This window comes from Hippoglossus hippoglossus, chromosome 19 (assembly GCF_009819705.1).
Source record: "Hippoglossus hippoglossus isolate fHipHip1 chromosome 19, fHipHip1.pri, whole genome shotgun sequence".
In the NCBI taxonomy this organism is placed as follows: domain Eukaryota; kingdom Metazoa; phylum Chordata; class Actinopteri; order Pleuronectiformes; family Pleuronectidae; genus Hippoglossus; species Hippoglossus hippoglossus.
Genome location: NC_047169.1, coordinates 830,944 through 853,316, shown reverse-complemented (window position 1 = coordinate 853,316; position 22,373 = coordinate 830,944). Strand labels below are relative to the sequence as shown.

Sequence of the window (22,373 nt, the reverse complement as noted above, 5' to 3'; positions counted from 1 at the left end):
TGAAGAACGTTTCCTTTTAGTTTGACTTTTAATTAAATTTCTTTTATTTAATCGTTTATTTGTTTTTACATTTGAATCCGTTTTACTGGTAATATCCTTTTAATCTATTTTCCTTTATTTCTTTATTTTCTCTGGTTTGTTTTCACTTTAATACTCGACTTTATCTCTTCTTTCATTATCTTTCTCTCGTTCTTTTTTATCAGTTCATCATTTCCTCTTTATCTTTGTTTACCTTTCCTACAAGGAAACAAATCAACAGATTAACTTCATGAAAGTTTAAAGTCAAATGCAAAACAAACTATTTCAGAGCAGCAACTTTTACAAGAGCAAATGATTCCGTGATTACCAACAGTGACCAAAAGAACAAGATCATGAATGAATGGATGAGTTCGTAAATCAATCTGTTCAGATCGGTCTCCTCGATCATCAGAAGTGAATCAGACGTCAAATCGGACCGAAGATCCTCTAGTGTGCAGCAGGGTTAGCGTGTAAATAACCTCAGCAGCCACTAGGGGGCAGAGTTCCTGAGCAGCACAGGGGATTCAGTCGTCTTGATTCCAGAACTCAGACGTTAACTTGGGATTGATGTCGGAGAGGAAACCTGAGATCAGCGGCTGCCACCAGAGTTGTTCTCTCCGTTGTTTCTCCATCTTAGCGTCTCCTCTCTCGCTCTGTGCGTCCTCTGGGTTTTCTGCCTTGATTCCTCCAGTGTTTCTTTTCATCCTTCCTCCTTTCATCCTGCTCTGAAGTTAATCTCTCTATCAGCACCTCCTGTCCCCTCCTTCCTACTCCAGACTTCACATCTCCCATCAGCCGTCCCTCCTTCCTCTTCTGCCTCTTCTCTCCTGGTCCTCTGACGTCTGTCTCCGTCCCTGTTTCCTGTCTTTCATGTGGACTCTTCTGGCCGAGGCCTCTTCAGAAGTGAGTAAGTGCCGTTTGGAGTTTGAGGATCGGTGGATCCGAGGGGAACTGAGCCTCGGCTCCTCGGCTCTTTGCTGCTCCGCCGGCTGAACTGGAGAAATTAGCAGATTTTAAATCGAAATCCACAGAGAAATCTCAATATTTAATCAGTAAAATACTTTGGTTTCTGATCCTACATTTGCTTTGAGACATTGTGAATTCAACAACAGAGAAGGTGTGATCATCAGTGAAGAAGAGGAGGAGAAGGGAAGTGAAGTAAAGCTACAGCGAAGGACGAGATGTAACCGTGGGAATCAGACGTTAGTTTCCTGGACGATAGAACACGACAAACATTGTAGCAACAGACGCTGGTTGTTTGTTTCCTGTCTGTTGTAAAAATACACTCGCTTGACAGATTTATATTTTTAGACTTCAGCCGTTAGAACCACATCTGAAAAAAGAGCAAACAGGCGTCTTGAGAATCCTGTTGTTTGCATCTGTTGTGAACCCGTGTGATTGATCAGCAGCAGCAGAACAAATCCTCATTTACATGAAGATATTGTGGATTAACGCCGATGTGTTTGCAGAAGTGAGGGACTTAAAGAGAGAGAGCGGACGAGGACAAAGAGAGAAAACCAGAATCCCGACATCTTCCTGCTCCGTCTCGAGCCGCTGATCTGCTCAATGAGAGCCGGCCTTGTTGCACTAATTCTTTTGTTTCGTTATGCCAGTGGAGACGTGTTTCCACTGCCCATCGATTATCGGTGCTTCCCTGCCTCCGCGTGACACATGAATGAATCTCATTTCCCCTCTTATTGTGTTGCAGTAACTTAAAAACACAGATTCAGAGCCCGAGGCCGTGGAAGAGGCGAGGACCCGAGCAGCAGCTGGATGTTTACGACGAACAGCTGATCTGATACGAGCTCCGTTAAAGACGAGGGTCACTTGTTAAATATCTGAGGCTGTCTGGACTTTTACAAAACAACTGTTAAAAAGTGGAGTCGTCAGTAAACCCCAGATTTTCTAATAGATTTATAGTTTGACCAGCAAACTGCTGATGTAACAGATGAGGCTGCTGCTCTGTTTTAATACCACGTCGATGTCGTAGCTGCTGAACTCGTAAAGTAAGAACATTTTAATTTTATAGGAGCGTTCGAGAGGAAAGGCCACAAAACGCCTCTGAATAAAAGAATTAAAATAATAGGTTTTTTAATCTTTTTAAATATTCAAAGTTCATGATGAGAAACCATTTAAAAGAGATAATGACTGGTTCACATGAGACTTGGTCAGAAGCTCGGCTGCAGCACTTGGAACTAAGAACTTCTGTCGATGTTTCACTGCAGACAAACCGGCCGGAGTTTAGTTCAGTAAATAAGGAATTATGGAAACATTTGCATGCTTATTCCAAATGTATATTTGAAAATCTTCTGAATAGAAAATCATAGGAGATTTAATTCATTTCAACCCAAGCAAGTTTGATAAAGATGACATGGGGCCCAGGACAGAACCTTGGGGAACAAAAAGGAGAAAATTAAATCGTAACTGTTTTAGAAACTTGACTCAAGTGAAATCTTGACCTTGTAAAGAATATGCGAGCGAGTTCTACACATTAAAAAAACTGGTTATGATTTTTAAATAAAGGTTCGTTAGCATTTAGTCTTTGTTGTGGTTACTTCTCTTGTTCTTTCTGCTCGTGTGAGTGACGAGGAATCAGATCAGATCTTTAAGCTAAAAGTGAAGCTGAACTCTGAAGTTTGAGTTCACGACTTCTTGTTTTTCACATGTGAATGAAAATCAACTTCTGTGTTCAACCAAAGAACCGTAATGACAAAATCATGCTTCATTATATCAGAAGCTGCAGTTTGCATATAATTGAATTAATTATCTGATCAGTTTCTGGTCTAATTTGCCGACACACTGTAATTTCCCAGGGTTCATTCTGATCTCGCTCACAGAGATTAATTTCTTAACATTGTGTTTGAGAAGAAAAGGAAAAATTGCTGTAGCTTTAGTGTCATTATTACACAGCCAATAAAACGACTGCAGCAGCAGCAACTGCAGCTGTTCACACTGTGATCAGTTCTCGTGTTGTGGCGTTTGTGCTCATTACATTGAATAATATCGCATATATGTATGAGTCGTGCACCTTATTCAGTTCCACAATGCATCACATGCAAAGTTTGCTCAAGCAGCTCGTCAGCCTGTGAACACGGAGGCCTCTCATTTCTGAAAACCATCTGTTTACCCAATGAAATTGCTCCGAGCTGTAGGATGTTTACATCTCCGACAAATCTCGGTGTAGCAGACGGTTCCTGAATGTGACATCGTCTCCCAGACTCTGCATCTATAAAACAATCTGCCGCAGCGTCGCAGATCCTTAATGGCGGAGCAGTTTAGCAGAAACTCCATGATCCTCCGCTCAAGGAGAAGATGAATCTGCTTTGTTTCTCTGTTATTGATAAAGATCACACTAATAAGAAGGAAGGCGGGGGGGGGGAGATCTTTGTCTGGATCCCCCTCTAATGGTTTTTGTCTCCCGCCGTCTGGTAGCAGTCGCTCTGTAAGTGTCATTAGGATGCACGGGGAGTCGCTTCGCCTAAATATTGCGCAGGCTTCATTTAGCCCAGATGAAACCATGACTCACTGTGGACTCACAGAGCGAGTGAGTCACGTCGCAGCCCAAATCATTTCAGCTCGGCTGCTGAGTGAGTTATCCCAACAGCTACCGGCGCTGTGTTCCTGACGCCTCCGAAGCTATTAGTCCCGTTCGGGTGTATTATGCTAATTGGTCCTCTGTGATTCCAGTGTCGGACTGACTGTGAATTCAGTCGCTGCTTCTCTGAGGCTCATTAACCATGTGATCATTCTTGTCATGTGGAGACACGTCAACAAAAGACGTGTTGTGGATCTTTGTTTAAGTGAAGTTAAAACTCTCAGCGGCTCTGGGATCAAAATGACTTTCTTGTTTGTAGATGTGCACTAATCAGTGTTTTTAAGACTCATCAGGAGGAAATGAGACCTTGAGATGCTGAGTGTGTGAAGGACGTTTCCTAGCTTGATTTAAAGCTGCAGCATGCGACTGAGTTTCTTTCTGTTTCGTCACAGTGACTCTGAGGCTGAAGTTGAGTTTTATTCTGAAATTCTGAAACCTTTTGACTCGTATGAACTTAGAAACAGTGCAGCTCTGCTCTTTACTGGTTTTTCTTCCGATTTGTTGTTAACCATCGTCCAACTTTTTCCAGATTTCCATAAATGGCCTGAAATCTGCCGGAGTCAGACTCATAACTATGGAGTTATGGCCAATTAAATTTTTATCTTTCTGTAGTGCAGGCGATAAGTTAAAGGCTGTTTCTGTTTTATAATGAATCCAAGAAGTCGTGTGGTGAAAGGGACTCAGTTTCTAATTTGTTTCCACGGCTCCGTGTTCTGTCTGAAGAGTTTTGTTTGGCTGCAGTTTAAAGTTGGAGACGTACAAAGTGCAGAGCGTGAATCAGCTCGTTGGGAAGACACAGGTTTAATCTGTGAATCCAGGAAAGAGAAGGAAGAGGAAGTTCTCTGTCGTTCTGTTTCTCGGCTCATGACTAATCTTTTCACCAAATCTGATTAGAACGAGTGGGCTCAGTACTTTCTTGTGTCCTGTTGACAAGTTAAACAGATGGGACTGAAAACACCGCCGCCCTCGTCCAACACTTAAAGTCTGCAGAGAAACCTGAGATAACAAGCTACCAGCAGGTGGAAGAGCTGATTCTAAAGCCTTAAGGCTCGTTGATGCTGCTGATACGTACCACTAGAGGGCAGTGCAGGCTGAGAGTGGCGACGGTGGCGGACGTTGTGATCTTGTTCCTTTTAAGAAACCAGCTAAAGTAGCCACGTTATAAACGCTCGTCCAACTAATTTCTCTTTTCCTCTTTGTTTGAACTAGTGGCTCCACTGCCACCTACGATGTGCAGTGGTACTGCTCCGTGTGGTCTGGTCCATGTCTGAAAGAAGAAGACGTCCACAAATACAGACAAATAACGCAGGCTTTGGTCATAAGGCTTCATTTGTTTGCATATGTGTACTTAACACTGAGCGTATCGTAGGGTATCATAGGGTTTTGTCTCTCTGTTGGATGTTTTCCACAGTTTTTATTGCATATATTTATCGTGTATTACTACTTATTTATCTACTGTATTTATGTGAAGCACTTTGTGACTTTGATCTGAGAAAGGCGTCGTATTAAATAAACTTATTTTCTTAAATAATGAGCCCTTATAGAATCTAATCCACATCCAGATTTCCAACACGTGTGGAAAGTGATTTATTTTGACTGAAGCGGTGAGTTTGATTCCCATCTTATCTTCCAGGCAGAAAGAGTTTTAATTTAATACACGATCACACTCAGTGTTTCAGTGCAGGTTCATTATCTCCACTTTCACACATTTGTCTCATTATCTCATTTATATTTTGTTGGGGGAAATATTTCCTCTTCTCCAAACTGACGATGCTTCTCCCTCAATGAAGATGAACGGTGCCTCCTCCTGCTCCGTCCTCCGCTTGTTCTCAGCTCGGAGACATTCAGCCTGAGTTCAGCCAAGTTTGACTCATCAAACATTAAGCGGCAGAGTCGCTGCGACCAGCCAGCTGCTCTCACCGCTTGTTTTCTTTTTTTTTGGTGGAAAACTACCTGGCTTTGCTTCACGCTCCTCTGCCTCTGCAGAAATATGAGTTTTCTTAAACCTCCCCCTGGTGGTCATAACATGCCGTCTGCCCTTTGGAGCGTCTCTTGACCTTTAAGTCGGGACAGTTGTTCTCCTGCAGAGGAGGTCGGACTCTAACCGGAGGCGAAAGGCTGCTGAGAGGTTTAAACTGTGGTCGTCTGCCTGCGAGGGGAAGTCACAGCAGGAGGAAGAATCTCCATGTGGGGGGGGAGATTTCAACTTCACATGAAAACTCCATGTTCCAGGTTTAATCCTGTGTCAACTGGTCATTTATCTTTTCATATAAAACCAAGATCCTGGTATTTTTATATCTACAATCTAACAGAGCTGTTGGCTGCTGTCGATCAATGTCCACAACAGATCCTGCAGAGATTCATGTTTTCACCAGAAAGTTCAAAATGACTGATGATTGCAGCTGTTGATTGGTTATTTAGTTTGTTGTCTGTTTGATTAACTGGTTGAATGATTTAGTTACTTACTGGCTGAGTGGTTGGTTTGCTGGTTGGCTGGTTGTCTTACTGGCTGAGTGGTTGGTTTGCTGGTTGGCTGGTGGTCTTACTGGCTGAGTGGTTGGTTTGCTGGTTGGCTGGTTGTCTTACTGGCTGAGTGGTTGGTTTGCTGGTTGGCTGGTGGTCTTACTGGCTGAGTGGCTGGTTGGTTGGTTGGTTTGCTGGTTGGCTGGTTGGTTGGTGGTCTTACTGGCTGAGTGGTTGGTTGGCTGGCTGGTTGAACTAAAGACTGGTTGTCAATCAGCCTAATCGAGTCTTTGTCTTCCAACATGATTCACTTGTCTGAATGTTTTGAAGTAACTTTACTGATCCTGGTTCTAAAACACAAAACCCAGCACCTCTGAATAAAGACACCTAACGTACCTCAACCCCCCCGCCCTCCCCCCGATGATGTGCGATGGTACTTTAACGTGGACGTGCTTCAATCTCTCTGAAAGAAAACATTTATACAAGATGTGCATCAGCTAATGTCCCGATTTGCAGGAACCATAATGCTGCAGCGACTATAATGAGGAGAAATTTATAATGAACAAATCTTCAAAGTTAGAAAATGTTCATCCTGAGCATCTCTTCTTTCTCTGCTTTATCTGCTCACTGCAACGATTTATCATTTTTATGACTAAACTCCCTCAGTGTCCTGAGCTTTAACTTCCAGCTCGACAGCTCGACTACGCACAGCCGCTGTGTTTTTAAGATTGGAAAGAAAAGTGTTGTCGCTGAGCACAATGCCGTGCAATTATATTTATATTCTGCAGGAACATTCATTGTCAGAACAGTTTCAAGAGCAGGGCGAGAATAGACCATATAAACATGGTTCTTTTTAAGCGTCTGAACAAATAAACTGAAACCTCCAGCAAACATTTAAATCACCTCACTTTCCTGCAGACAAACTGAAGCTGTGTCCTCTGCAGTTTGTCCCCTGGTCTGTCTTCTGTGGCCCCTGGTCTGTCTTCTGTGGCCCCTGGTCTGTCTTCTGTGGCCCCTGGTCTGTCTTCTGTGGCCCCTGGTCTGTCTTCTGTGGCCCCTGATCTGTCTTCTGTGGCCCCTGGTCTGTCTTCTGTGACCTCTGGTCTGTCTTCTGTGGCCCCTGATCTGTCTTCTGTGGCCCCTGGTCTGTCTTCTGTGGCCCCTGGTCTGTCTTCTGTGACCTCTGGTCTGTCTTCTGTGGCCCCTGATCTGTCTTCTGTGGCCCCTGGTCTGTCTTCTGTGGCCCCTTGTCTGTCTTCTGTGGCCCCTGGTCTGTCTTCTGTGGCCCAGGGTCCTGGTCAATCCTGCTTGAAAGGAGAATGTTTAATAATGGACATGTTTTTACAAACTATTAATTTTATACTGCATATGTTGTAAATCTATATGTTATTGTCAGAGTCTTGGTCTGTATTTATTTCTATGTTCGTCCGAAACAAATCTCAATTTTAAAGACAACCATTGTCTGTGAATAAAGAGGATATATAGATATAGAGACTGCAGCCCTCAGTGAAGGTGTATAAAGAGGATGTATAGATATATATAGTGCAGCCCTCAGTGAAGGTGTATAAAGAGGATATATAGATATATAGATATATATAGTGCAGCCCTCAGTGAAGGTGTATAAAGAGGATATATAGATATATATAGTGCAGCCCTCAGTGAAGGTGTATAAAGAGGATATATAGATATATAGATATAGATAGTGCAGCCCTCAGTGAAGGTGTATAAAGAGGATGTATAGATATATAGATATAGATACTTCAGCCTCTCCGTGTGTGGCCTATTTAATCATCCCAGCCTCTTCTCCTCTGGAGTCTGAGACAAAGAGCAGTTTAAAGTTCATAAGTAGGTCAGCACACAGGAAAACAATGTTGTAGCCTGTCAGACGCTTCAGCAGATTTATGACAGTGGAGCCTGGAGTCCACAGCAGATCCTGGAGAGAGGTCAGGACATTATTTAACATCAGCTGCTGCTCTGTGCGTTTATATATGTGATCATCATTTATTCATGTTAATGTAGAAGTTGTTCCAGATCCTGAAGTCACAGTTTGAGCCTCTCAGATGTTTGTGTCCCAGTTTAATTTAAAAGAAGAAACCAAAGTTTGTCTACGTTAGTTTTTCTGCTCCGTGCTTCCATCCAATCTTCCACTTGTCTCACCCATCTCTCTCTCCCCCCCCCCCCCCCCCCCCCTCCAGCCTGCGAGCTCATGAACCAGGGCATCTTGGCGTTGGTGACGTCGACGGGCTGCGCGTCGGCCAGTGCTCTGCAGTCACTGACGGACGCCATGCACATCCCCCACCTGTACATCCAGAGGAACAGCGAGGGATCCCCACGGACCGCCTGCCACTTCAACCCGAGCCCCGGGGGGCAGCGCTACACGCTGGCAGCCCGGCCGCCGGTCCGCCTCAACGACGTCATGCTGACGCTGGTGGAGGAGCTGCGCTGGCAGAAGTTCATCGTGTTCTACGACGTCGAGTACGGTACGTGATCTGCACACCTGCTGCTGCTGAGCTCGTTGGAACAAACGGATTTTGTGGCCTTCACAGCTGAAGGTTGAAATTTGTTGTTGTGAACAAACACTTTTAATGGATGAAAAAAGATGCTGAGGTTCATTTGAACTGAGGTGGTTGGTTGTTGGTGTTTTACTGGACTAGAATTTCAGTTTTTAAATATGTGACAGAAAAATATTAATATATATATCATATAAGCATATATTACTTAAAATGAGACACATTCAGAAAACACATCACTTACATCACTCCATCGCTGCAGCTCCTCTTTTCAGCCTCTGTCTCAAACACTTGGTTTTAGATCCTGTCTCTTTAAGACCCCCCCCCCCTCCTGATAAAGCCCAGTCTCCTGTGATTGGTCGACCTCTCGAGTTCTGCTACGTGTTTCCTATTAACGGTGTGAACAAGGTTCAAGGTTCGTTTCCTCTCGTCCAGTGGGTGTGTCAGAGCTGTCGTCCAATCAGCAGCGACGTGTATATAAATGTACCCCTGACATTTCTTCAACTAGAATGAACCTTGTCAGCTGCCGTAGCTGCAACATGTTCAATGCAACTGTTTCCATAAAGGTTTTCTGATGTTTCGTGCAGCCACTAGAGAAGAGACACTGAACCAACATCCTCCTGGAGACGAAGGTTGAGGTTTGTGAGACTTTCTGAAACACGTCTTCTGGAGCAGGATGTTTTCACTGGGCTGAATGGGTCTAATTAGGAGGTTTACTCAGGTTAAAGTCCATGGAAATTAAATATTCCACATAAGAAACGAATGGATGAGAGAATTCAGACTGACAGGAATTAAAGAGGATTAGTGTCAACAGCAAAACAAGAGCTAGCAGATCATTAATGTTGGCTGATTAGATCCAGAGAGGAGGTTTGAGTTTTGTTTCGTGTGGATTAACAAACCAAATCTGTCCTCTGAGACAATTAAGTGTGAATGGAAAATGAACGAGGAGACTTTGTAATGTCAGGACGAGATAGAGGAGGGAGCGGTGTCGCTCCACTCAGGCTAAATAATCCACAACAAGTCTGTCAGGCTCCAATAACAGTCAAATAATAACAGGGAGAAGAAGTCGTGTGAGAATCTGCTTTGAACTAACAAACACGTGTTCTGAACCACAGGTTTTATTCGTTTTACTCCCTGCAGACGGGTTTATTCGCTCTCCTGCTCCTGTTATCACCTGTTGTCAGATGTCACATTAACTGTCCTCGGTTCGGTCCGTTCTTCACCTCCTGCAAACATTAACTATCAGAGCCTCCCACTCATACTTGTTCATATAAAACCTCCATAAGGTTTGATGCAGAACTTTAAAGGTATCGACCGAATCCCGATTAAATCAGTCGGTAAGAGAAGCTGAATCACTCGGTGAGAGAGAAAGTAGAACCTCTGCGTAGTGATGCAGGTGGACTACACACGTACACTGTGCACTGGTGTATCCACAGAGCCAATCACGCTACGATGATTTGATAAACTGAAGCCACGTTTCCCTCAACACGCGCAGCTAACGTTAGCAACGCACCAGAAGAAGAACACGTCTTGTTCACTGTCGGTTGTTTTATGTTCCTCTGACCTACTGCACCTGTTTTATCAATACTTGTTTCACTGCTGGAGGTGAAATCACATTATCTGGTGTTATAGACAGAGAAAAAGTACCGTTGGGCACCAATAACAAATTCTAGTTTGTTCACCTCTCCTGAGCTCGGTGATTCTTTCAGTTTCCTCGTTAAAATTCATTCTGCACCTTCAACCATCAGCCAATAACACGACTGGAAACAACGACGCAGCCGCCACAGCCCCGGAGGCACAGGGGAGACAACCTCAGCTGAGCTGTGATCAGATGAGCAGCTCACTGACTGAGAACATGAGGCTTCATCACTCTTAACGTGTTTATCCTGTGAAGCAGATTCATGTCGAACCAGGTCAGAAGCTTTTTCTACCATGAAGAGCAGAAGTAAAACACAAGAGAAAGTTTAAAACTTTAATATTTTAGTAATAAATATGGTTTCATATTCTGAACCTGAATAAAAAGCCTTTGAGCGTGATGTTTTGATTGGTTGAAGAAATGTGTCTCCTCCCTGTTGGGCGGTACAGCTCCAGCAGGAGGCGCTCAGGAGGTGACCACCTCAGTTATGGATGTGAAGGAGCAGCGGTTCCACTCTGAATCCCTTCGGACGGCTGGACTCCAAAATTAGTTTTCTCAGTTTTCTCCGACAGGCTGAGCCCAGACACCCGACGGAGAAAAGTTTGGACGCTTCTATTTTGCGATCTCCGTCACTCTTGGTCTCACTAACCATATTAAATGTTTGAGGGAGAGATGAAGGAAACGGGAGATCGATGGAGGAGGGGAAATGGAGAGGAGGAGGAGGAGGAGGAGGGGGAGGGTTCACAGCAGGAGAGCAGCAGAGGAGGATGATGTCTGAGATTATTAAAAGGCCATTAGGGAAGTTATAACCTTCATTGACCTTTATCGAGTTCTCTCCCCTTATATGATGATATTTGTAGCCCCCCCCCCCACCCACCTCACAACATGAACCCCCATCCTCCGCCCGTATTAATATCTTCCAAAGACGAAGCATCTGAATGTAAAGTCCTCAGACTAATGTATAGTGCTGCTCTCTTATTCTTGCTCTTGCAAATGAGGCTTTTAAGCCTTAGAAAATGTCCTCAAAATGCTAATGGCCGTGTGTATTTGTGTGTTAATGGTGTCGAGCCGCATCCTCCCGCAGATATATTACAGTCATTTTGTGCTGCGAGGCAGAAAACATCTTACTTATTGCCCTTTTAAAAAATGGAGCAAGAAAAGGTTGCGAGCGGGAGGTTTCGGGAGGATGGAGGAGTAAAGGAGGAGGGAGGTGATCCGACGTGCTCCTTTAATCATCATCACAGCAGAATGACAGACCCGGCCGGTCCGCACAAACTCGGCCAGACAGCCACAGCAAAAAGCCCATCTGCTCCTCGTGCCCCTCAACGATGAGCCTGTAATCTGAATAAATGGGCCTCCTGCTCGCCTCACACTTATAATGGCTCCGCTCGTCACGTGGGCGGAGGAGGAGGAGGAGGAGGAGGAGGAGGAGGCCGATGAAGATGAAGAGGGAAACATTTAGTGTTCTTCGAAACTTATTACTTAAATGTGTTTGTGGGTTTTTTCAGTCGACTCTGGAAGCGAAGATCTTTTCTTTTCTTCACTCGGTCGAACTCACTACATGTGTCAGTAGCTGCTGTTAGTTAAAAAGAGACTGATGTGTTTTACCTTCACAAACCAGAGTCACCGTCCGCTGGTTGTTTGCCTCTGACCAGCTGCAGGCTCCTCGTGACCTTTGACCTCTCACGTCCAATCAGTTCATCTTTGAGTCCAGTTGAATATTTGTTCCAAATGGATTCTCTCTCTCTCTCCCTCTCTCTCTCTCTCTCTCTCTCTCTCTCTCTCTCTCTCTCTCTCTCTCTCTCTCTCTCTCTCTCTCTCCCTCTCTCTCTCTCTCTCTCTCTGTCTGTCTCTCTCTCTCTCTCTCTCTCTCTCTCTCTCTCTCTCTCTCCCTCTCTCTCTCTCTCTCTCTCTCTCTCTCTCTCTCTCTCTCTCTCTCTCTCTCTCGAGGCTTTATTAAAATAACACGTTCACAAGGGAAATGAAAGGGTTTATGACTTTTGACCTTTGCTCATCAAAGGTGAATCAGTTAATCCCTGAGTAAGCACATTACAACAACACAACACAACCACAGCAGCCACACAACGGAAACACAACCACAGTGGAAGTGAGTTAATCAATGTGGTCAAGTGAGCCGTCGCTGCTTCAACTCTGATGCTTGTCTATTCGAGGTGTTACGGTACAGGGGGAGAAAAGGAAGAACACACCTGTACCGTAACACCTCGAACAGACAAGCATCAGATTCATGCGGCTGCTGACTCGGGCGCAGTAACTCGTTGTGATTCTCTTTTCACTGTGTTGTGTTTTCCATTACTTAAGAAATTCCCTCAAGAAATCGTGTTGAAAAGAATGAGACGTCTGATGTGAACTTTACAACATCAGAAGAATTATACTGACTTTACAAACATGGTCATTGAGACTAAACTTTGTTAAATTGTCTGATAGGCTGGACGTGTTGGCTCCTGCAGGTTTATCAGTTTCTGAGGGAACTTGAAAACACAGTGTGGCTGTTGTGGAGTCTGAACTCGGTGGGAGGTTTGACTCGGTGGGGGGTTTGACTCCTCTCCAGGTTTAACGCTCCGTCACAGCGAGAAGTCTCGACCTTCTGCTCTGAGAGAACGAGTGAAGCAGAGAAACTCGCTGCTGCTCTCAGGTTTGTTTTTAACACCAGGGAGATTCCACCTCTTACCTCTGGTGTTTCTCGACTCCCGGTCAAATAGTTTGTTATGAATTCCTCTGGGAAACATTCACACACGTAATTACAAAGGAGTTGGGAATAATTGTAAGAGGCTTGAATACTTTTCAGTTTTCTGGCTTTGAAAACGTTTGCATGACCGGACGTTGCAGCAGAGCTCCAGAGATGCCCCATCGGCTCTGATGTATTTGTTTGGAATCGCTTTCTTGGACTGTATCTTAATGAAATCACATTAGGCTCGATGGATTTTTGAGTGTAATCGATACGAGATGGTGGCAATTACAAAATAAGGATATAGACAGATGCAAGCATTTAGCCTCTTACTCTTATCCAGAATGATTTAGAGTAAGTGCATCAGCAGCTGCAGGGCCAGCGTCTGAATCCCTTTAATAACCAGGCAGGGGACAGAAGGACCGGTGGACAACAATGATTCTGCAGCATCGCGTCCTTGGAGCATTAATGCTTCTGTGCAGCCGACAGATTCAGATGACTCGGACCGAACCTCTTCCTTTGTTGCGTCCTCCTTTGCGTCCCGTCCACCTCTGCTGCTTCCGCCCGGAGCGTTTGACCTTAGCTTAGTGAAGCTCGGAGCCATGTTGAGGATTTAAACTCCCAACAGAAACATTGAACTGGATCTCAGCAGCATAACCTTTATTCAAAGAGTCGGCTTTAGCTTTGTGAAGTATGAAGTCCTGCAGCTTCACAGGTTGTAGAGACAGGATGTAGAACTGAATCCTACTGATGATCCCTGACTCTCTGACTGAAGGAGGGATGATCAGAGCTTGTTCTCTCCATCACACTCTGATTATCTCCCTCAGTGTCGAACCTCTCACTTCTCACTTCTGTTGGTTTGAATCAGCCTGACTGAGACGGAGGTTTGGGACTGATGAGGATACAGAATTAGGGAGTAAACAAATTCTGATGCCGAATATGGGGTGGAAGGATTTTCCATAATTTTGAATTCTGTTCGACTCATCTTCAGACCTCTGTAATCACGGCCCTGACTTTCCTCAGACTGTGCATCGCTGCAGCTCCTCTCTTCAGCCTCTGTCTGAAACACCTGGTTTTACACCTCCTCTCACTTCCCCTGAGCAGAGTCAGTGAGGTGCATGAGGCCTGAAGCTCAGTCCAGGATGTGATGGATGAATTCCCAGTTAGACACTTTCTCTTGAGGCCTTTCAAATGGTTTAAAGTTACTGTTGCTGCTGTTGAGGCTCCACAGGACCAATCGACACGCTGCAGCCGGCGGCCATGTTGGGAGGCCGGCGCTAAATTGAAGTTTGCTTGACCATGGAAAGAAAAGTTAACAAATCCGTCTCACCTCCAGGTGCAAGCTTTCAGCTTAACATCAGGAAAACCAGGGAGCAGGAAGTGGACTTCAGACTTCACAGCCACGAGCCTCAGAGCACCTGAGAGGCTCCTTTGTGCCATCAGCCATCAGCTCTGAAGGTGTGAACCAGTATCAGATGATCTGAAATGACCTGCAGATCTTTGTATTAGTGACTCACAGTGGTCCTCACACAGATAGAAGTATGAGTACAAACACACAGGATTGATTCCTGCCTTCTATCAATATGGCCGCCATGGTGCGTGTGTCCGCTGGGCGTGACGCAGCAGCTCAGCCACATCAAAGCTGCAGACTCCAAATCTCACGCCGGCCGAGCGCCGGCCGAACGCCGCGCCCACCGCCGGACGCATGGATGGACAGCCGCGCTGCAGTGCGCTCTGGGAAACTGTGTTTTCATCAACACCCAATCAGAGGCAGCTGTCAGGCGGAACAGAAGAGCGTCCTGGGAAAAAACGCCGATAAAGACGTTGACACAGAGAGTGTGTGTGTGTGTGTGTGTGTGTGTGTGTGTGTGTGTGTGTGTGTGTGTATTTAGTGTGTATGTGGTGAGTAAACAAACACACACACCGGCTGAACATGTTTCCTCTCTCTCTGCCTATCTGCCTGTAACACACACCCCCACTGTGGCTAATAAAATGTGGTGTGTGTCCGTGAAAACCACTTTATGAGGACCCACACACACACACACACACACACACACACACACCCACCCACCCACACACACACTCACACTCTCACACTGTGTCCTAACCTGACCTTGTCAAAGTGAGAGGGAGGAAAAAGGAGCACGAGCTCGTTGTGGAATCATCAGTCTCTGTTATTAAAGCGACTTCGTGCACGAGAAACTAAAACAACTCGTTCGTCTGAATCTCACGACTCATGAGACAGACCTGTGCAGGAGGTAGAGTGGGTCGTCCACCAACCAGAGGGTTAGTGGTTCGATCCCCCGCTCCTCCTCTCTGCGTGCCCAAGTGTATTTGTAGTTAGACTTGATGGTTTGAGGTATCAAGGTCCTGCTGACTCATGTGCTCGACCAATCAGGAGTCAGTCTCAGCTGTCAATCATCACGTCTCAGCCTGTTTTTATATCATCAAATAACTGATTCAGTGACATGTTACACAATAGTTTGTTTTCAAGATGAGTTGAGGTTCATCATCAGTTTATTATCGTAAATTATAACGTTTTATTTCAGCTTTTCCAGACCTATACTGCAGCCAGCCACCAGGGGGCGGGTGCAAGGATTTGGCTGTACTTTGGGAGCCGACATGTGGAGATTTTGTTTCTTCAAATAATCAAAGGAAATATATTAGTTTGGCCTCTTCAGAGTAAAGTATAAATATCTACATCCTTCAAAGCGTCTGAGACAAAGTGTTCCTGCAGCTCTGATCGTAACCGGAGCCGAACAGTGAACACGAGCAGTCGCTGTGTTTCCTCTCGGCTGATTTCAAAGCAGCGATATCTCGTGTTTCCACTCCGCCGCTGCTCTGACTGAACCATACTGTGCACTTCTGTTGACATTCTATAAATGTTTCATCACTGACGGGACTGATCTCGTGAACGAGAGCTCTCGAGCGGTGCGATCGCTATCCGGCAGCGATCGGCAGAAGAGAACGAGATTCAAACGACGATGATTAAAATATGAAATGTTAGAACAACAAGTCTCGGGGAGGAGAGAGGAGAAAAGGAGTGAACGAGAGGGAGGTGAAAAGGGGCCGAGGAGGAGAAAAGAGGTGGATGAGCTCCAGACGGACTGGAAGAGAGAGGAAAGCTGTGCCTGAGGCTCGTGGCTGCTAGGAGCTCGTTTGCATTCTCAATGTGTTCTGGGTTAAACGTGTGTTTGTGTTGTTCCACTCGCTGCTTTCATCCTCACGTGAACTTGTGCCTGAACACTGAGGATTTAAAGGGCCAACACTTTGAGTATCAGGGTGTAGTTAACGCTGCGGCGTCTGAGACCTGGGAGGAGCTTCGTGGGTTCTGGGAGGAGCGTCGTGGGTTCTGGGAGGAGCTTCGTGGGTTCTGGGAGGAGCGTTGTGGGTTCTGGGAGGAGCTTCGTGGGTTCTGGGAGGGGCTTCGTGGGTTCTGGGAGGAGCTTCGGGGGTTCTGAGAGGAGCGTCGTGGGTTCTGGGAGGAGCTTCGGGGGTTCTGAGAGGAGCTTCGGGGGTTTCTGGAAAACGTTTGGATGTAAACAAAGATCCTTTAGAGGGAGTCGTTCTTCGTCCAATCAAATCTGTCTCTGTGTGTTTGTGATGTAAACATGTTAAATTATTACCATCAGATTATGATGTTTTCTGCAGGAAACGTCTTTGGAATTTATTGGTAAATCAGCGTCAAGCATTTTCTGTCAGACTACAAATTTAAAATCAAAGAAATTCAGATTGAGAATCTCTGTGAATCTCAATAGAAAAAGACTGAACACTTTTTCTTGACTAAAAATTGTAGAAATATTGGAAAGAGCCTAAAACGAGTTTTTGAACATGGATAAAGTCATGAATCCACAGAATCCTTTGAAAAATGATTTGTAACCAGGTCTGTCAGTCATTCACCTTTTCCACTTTTTAATGACTAATTCAGTCCAAAGTCACCTCAGCAGCTCCTGTAGGTCTCAGAGGTTTAAAACCTTTCATGTAGTAAAAAGTTAATTCTTTTAATAACCTGGTTTCTGCTCATCATCCCTCAAACAGCGTTCTTCATCCCAACCTCAAAAACGTCTCCTGTTCGGAGCAGCATGTCAATTTTCTCCTGTTAATCCTCCAAACTGTCAATTAATTTACTCGATGGATGCGGGAAATGAATTCATCTTATTTTCAGATTAGTGGAATCTTGGCTGCTTCTCAGGAGCAAAAGCAAAGATCAATCACAGGAGAAGGATTCTGGGTAAAGAGGTGAGGAGGGAAACTGAAGAGACGAAGAAAAGGAATTAAAGCCTCGTCTCCGATGTGGTTTCTACTGGTGCTGCTGAATTTAGTCCATACAAGTAAGATGTGTGAAGAAAGAGGATTCAGATCCTGTTAGTGAGACTCGGACCTGAGAGAGAACTCAACCCTTCAGACCAGTTATCAGTGTCTTACACAGATAAACAGTTTGTGTCAGTTTGATGTTTTAGTGGAATTTATCATATTTATCTTGAAGAAAATGTCCTGATATAAAAAGCTCAGAGCTGTAAGTTGATGATCTTCACACGGAGCTGCAGGTGAAGTTGTGTCGGATCTTTTCTTCGTCTTCTCTTTAGTTTAACGTCCGTTGTGTAGATGTTTGACGTCCTGCTGTCCATGTTGTCGTCATGTTTTAATAAGGTTCTGTGGTCCTGTGAGTTGGATTCATGTTGAGCGACACCTGCTGCCTCCGCCGATGTCCTCGCTCTCGCTCTGATGTCTGTGTTAAGGTCTCCTCTAATTGGCTGCTGATGAGTCGCAGGAAGAAAGGCGAGGTCTCGGGGGGGTGTTCCTCTGGGATGGCACCAGGCGCTTTGATTCAAAATGCAGTGAAATGTGTGTTTTGTTCAGGCCTGTTGACGAGCTCCTCTTCATACATGTAGCTCCACACGTGTGAGGATCGTCTCCTTCATTCCACTGGAATCTTTAATGTTGTGGAGACAGTTCTTCACATTTCTGTATTTCTGCTAAATCAGAATGATGAAGCAATAAAAACATGGAAAATACATTGAAGTAAATCAGCAGGATGAGATTGGGGTCAAGGAGAAAACGCTTCATGAGAAATCTGTGGATTAAAGATGTGATTTTATTTGAATGTGTTCACGGATTCAGAGTTCGGACACGTTCAGGTGCGTTATTATCTGTCTCTGTTGCTATGGTTACACCGGACGTCCACAGGTTCCCAGCCTCTGAATCAGAGACTTGTGTAAACTGGTCTCGTTTTACTTTGAAAACTCTTGGTTTGTGTTTTAGTCTGAACAGGAAGACGTTCTCTTCCTGATTGGTTCTTATCGGTCACATGACTCGACCACCAGCGTCGCTAACACTCGACGGTAGCCAGGCTGTGAGAGGCTCTTATTTACTCCAACTTGTTGTCTGGAATAATAAATCAAAGTAGATGATTCAGATGAAACAAACCGATAAATCAATTTCCCAAAGTGCATTTTTCAGGTCTTTGAGGAAAAGGAAACGAGGCCTTGAGAGAACTGGAGCCTTTCAAAGAAGTTTCCATTCACACAGAGTCTCTGTCCACGGTCCACTTCATGTCTCGGAGAAAAGCTCTTCATGGACGTTTCATCGCTGCAGCAGATATTTTTCTATCAGTTTCACCTTGTTTTTTTTTAGACTTGATGAGATAAAGGTAAAGAGATAAAAGAGTAAGTGTCCTTTGAAGGCATGAAAAGAGAGAATTCATCCATGAGCCGAACCCCCGGCTGCTGATGTTCCCTTTAGCCCACATTCTAAAAAATATCTGATTATTTCTGTCAATTAGCTGAAAATGAATCGTTTAAATATCCAGGTCCAGACATTAGTCTTATTCTGGGACCTTCAACCTCAGTGAAAGGAGTCTTCAGTTTGAAACACGAGAGCAAACATCACAGACCAACCAGGACTCAGACGTGTGGTTGAAGGTTCCAGTGAAGCTGGAGTTAAACGTTCTGTACGATCACAGCTGAACGTCTCCGTCATCTCACAAGCGATTCTTCTTGGAAACAGAACAAAGGAGCTCTTCCTGAGCTTTTGAGCAGCACTTTAGAGCTCTGTTGATTCAACCCTCAACCCGGCCTCTGTTTGACCTCTGACCTCCCTGTGGCGGCGACGACACAGTTTTACAAACCTCAACGAAGCTTCACCCGTTTGAGTTCTGAGGCGATCCTCTTCTACGTGAGCAGACGCCGCTGCCTGACGACGCGACGCAGATTCAGAGAGACAGGATGACGACAGCGACCAGGAATAGAGGGAGGAAGCAGACGGAGACGTGGCAGGATGTGCTTTCACGCTTCATCTCTTCCTCCTCCTATCGCTCCTTATTTATTCAGTGACAGTGGCTCCGTCCACAGACGGGAAACCTCAGCTTGGACTCTGCTGCAGTGAAACAGTGAACTCTCTGCAACCCTCAGGCAGATTAAGGTAGAAATCAGTGTGATTGGTTTTAGTTTAGAGAAACATGGCGTCACTTTGGCGTCTTTTCTGAGCCACAGACAACAGCTGATTGGCTGCCGGAGCGACTTCCTGCCTCTGAGGACGAGTTTCTGCTCAGCGTCGCTGCGAGAGAGACGAAGGGCAACGACAAACTAAAACCACTCTCATTAAAAGGAAAATCAAATCATGGTGAAACCAGCGGCTGGTTCGTCACAGCTGTTCAATCTTTAACGTAAATAAAGACGGCGACAGACAAGAAGCCGGAACGTCTCAGACGCTGCCATTTTGTGTCTGTGACGTCATTTGTGACGTCACAGACATTGTGTCTGAGCAGAAAGATCCTGAAAGTGAAAGGTCTGAAGGTCTGAAACAAACAAGGTGTGAAAGTGTTCAACAGGTTGAAGACACTGGTTTGTCCCACTTTGCTCTTCTGCACGTCTCATGTATTTAAATGTGTTCGAGTAAATCGTCAGGTGTTGAATTAAACTTACAGAAAGACGAGCGGTGGTGTGTGTGTGTGTGTGTGTGTGTCTGTGTGTGTGTGTGTGTGTGTGTGTGTGTGTGTGTGTGTGTGTGTGTGTGTGTGTGTCTGTGTGTGTGTGTGTGTGTGTGGGGTGGGGGTGGGGGGATCGATGTTCATTACCTGGCATCAGTTTGTGAAGACGAGCCGGGAGGTCTCAGTGGCGTTCAGACGAGCGTGCATGTGGGACGAGCGTGCATGTGGGACAGGAAGCGTCACACTCGGCTCCCGTGAGCCCGTTAAACATTCACATGCTAATTTATGTAGAGTTCGACCGAGTGCTCGTAATGAAGACGAATGTAGAAGCTTGACAATACAGTGGAGTGGAGACACACACACACACACACACACACACACACACACACACACACTGTCACCCAGCTCATCACATTATAAAGAACAATGGAACAAACACACAACGCTGGGTTCAGACTCTCAGGTGAAGCTGACGCTGCCGTCACCTCTGATTTCTTCTTCCTCTTGTGAAGCCGCCTGGGATCAGCAGAGCTTCAGGTTCGGGTCGGGCTCGGTTTCTCTCTGCTGGGTCAGAACAGAGGAGTTGAAACTCCAGGTAAATCCAGAGGTGAAGTTACTGAGCTTCAGCCTCAGGTGAGTCTTCGCTCGCTCTGGTCCCGTGTGCAGCTCGTCTTTTAAGACGTCTCCGCGCTGTGGCCTCGCTCACAGGGAGTTTATTACGTTTTCCAAACTTTGGCACATTTGGTGACATCTGATCTGAGACTTGTCTGAAGAATCGGTCTGTGGACGATCACCTGATGATCGTGGTGATGAAAAGTGTAATTGCAGCTGTTTCTCCTCCCGAGTGTTGGCGGCTCGTAGAGCGACAGCGGCTTCTTCAGTGATAATGGCGACTGAAGTGACTCTGGATTTGCCGAAATCGTTTTTTCCTGTCACATTAAAGTGACAGAAAGGAAATTGCTTGTCGAAGTGCAAATACTTGCGTTCATGCATAATTTATAACGCGGTCGTGTTGTGGTGCGTTTCTCTGGTTCCTGATCCGAGCAGATTTGAAATGATCTGAGCTCGTTCATCTCTCAAATGAACCAAGTCTTTGTCTGATTGTTACGTTCTGGACTTCAGGTGCATCAGCTACTAAATACAAATATTCAACGTCGAGTCAAGTCAATGATGTAAAGATAAGATGAATCTCAGGTTTACAGGCGGCCTGTGAAGTTTATATATAATAAATAATATTGGTTTGATATTTTCTCCTTTTTTTAAGTTCAGTTCAGGTTCCAGCTGGAAACTTTTGCAGAATGTTTCAGTTTCTGAGCTTCATCTAAAGAAATGTCGACTGGAACTCTTCCAAACTTCCAACGATTGTTAAAGTTTTCAAAATCTTCAGAGGCCGAGTTCACAGGCAGGTTTTCAGCTCCCAGCTTCATCTGTAGATCTTTAGATTTCCAAACCTTCTGCATCCGTAACAATTCTAACAACTTCTAACTGACTAGACAAGTTTCTGCATCAGCTGAACAACACGGGAGCCTCAACTTTGTAAAGAATTTAAGGCCTCCTTATCATCGGGTGTTACAGATATAAAACTGTGTGTCATCTGCGTAACAAAGACATTTACACCATGATCCAGAACAGCCAGAAGCACATCCAGAGAAACAGAAGCGAACCAAGTATGAAACCCTGAGGGACCCCAAAGAGAGAGAGTCACATTCTCTGAAACACGTTTAAAGAAAGTGTTGCTGGTGTTGTTTAAAGTGGATGGAGACGTGTGTCGTGATCGTTAGTTTCAGACTCTGATCAAGAAGAACTTGGATTGAAACATTTTGGTTGTTGTTTATGACTGATGGTTTTTTGTGCTTCAAGAAATCTGGATGAATTTTCTTAACTTCGAGCTCAGTCTTCATTTCCTGAGAGACTCTGAACGAGTTGTTCACTGTGTCAAACTCATTTTGTAAAACACTGTCGTCGTCTTGTTTTATTAGAATAAAGAGACAGAATCAGTTCTTCTGCTCTTGTCTGAGTCTTATCTCTTCACACAGTGACTCTATTGTTCCTCGATGCTCAGCGATTGGTCGTAACGTGGAGGCGGAGTGAATCTGATCTGTGCCGATGCTTCACGCCTCCGAGGAGCAGATTCAAGGTTTGTGTTCGCATCACAGATGCGAGTTTGAAGCGTATTGAGCTGAAGGCTGAGAGGGAAGTCGACGGGGGAGAGGAGCTGCTCGGCTGTTTTTCGTACGATGTTGGCTCTAAATAATTCAGCCACGTTGAAACAAACATGGAGATTTCTCCTCCACGGGACTGGACCATATGATGATGTATCATACTGTAAGCTGAGATGATGAAAATGCAAGATGTGGCCTAATATCTGTGGTTGTGTTGGAGCGTAGCGAGCAGTCGTATGAATCATTAAACAGGACTATTTGATTTATATACTTGATTGTGCAGAAGGTGTTTAATTCCCTGGATTAACTGAAGAGCTGCTCCAGCAACAGACTCAACAAACCAGTAAATAGTCTCATCCATCAGGTTTATTTCTC

General features: G+C 45.0%; 1 protein-coding gene across 1 annotated transcript in view; it reads left to right on the top strand.

Annotated features, from left to right (window-relative positions):
* LOC117752416 (glutamate receptor ionotropic, delta-1-like) overlaps positions 1–22,373 on the top strand; it is a 282,229-nt gene that overhangs the window by 172,372 nt on the left and 87,484 nt on the right. Inside the window, 1 exon segment of the mRNA XM_034569680.1 lies at positions 8,272–8,556. Within this exon segment, the coding sequence (XP_034425571.1) occupies positions 8,272–8,556 (285 nt within the window).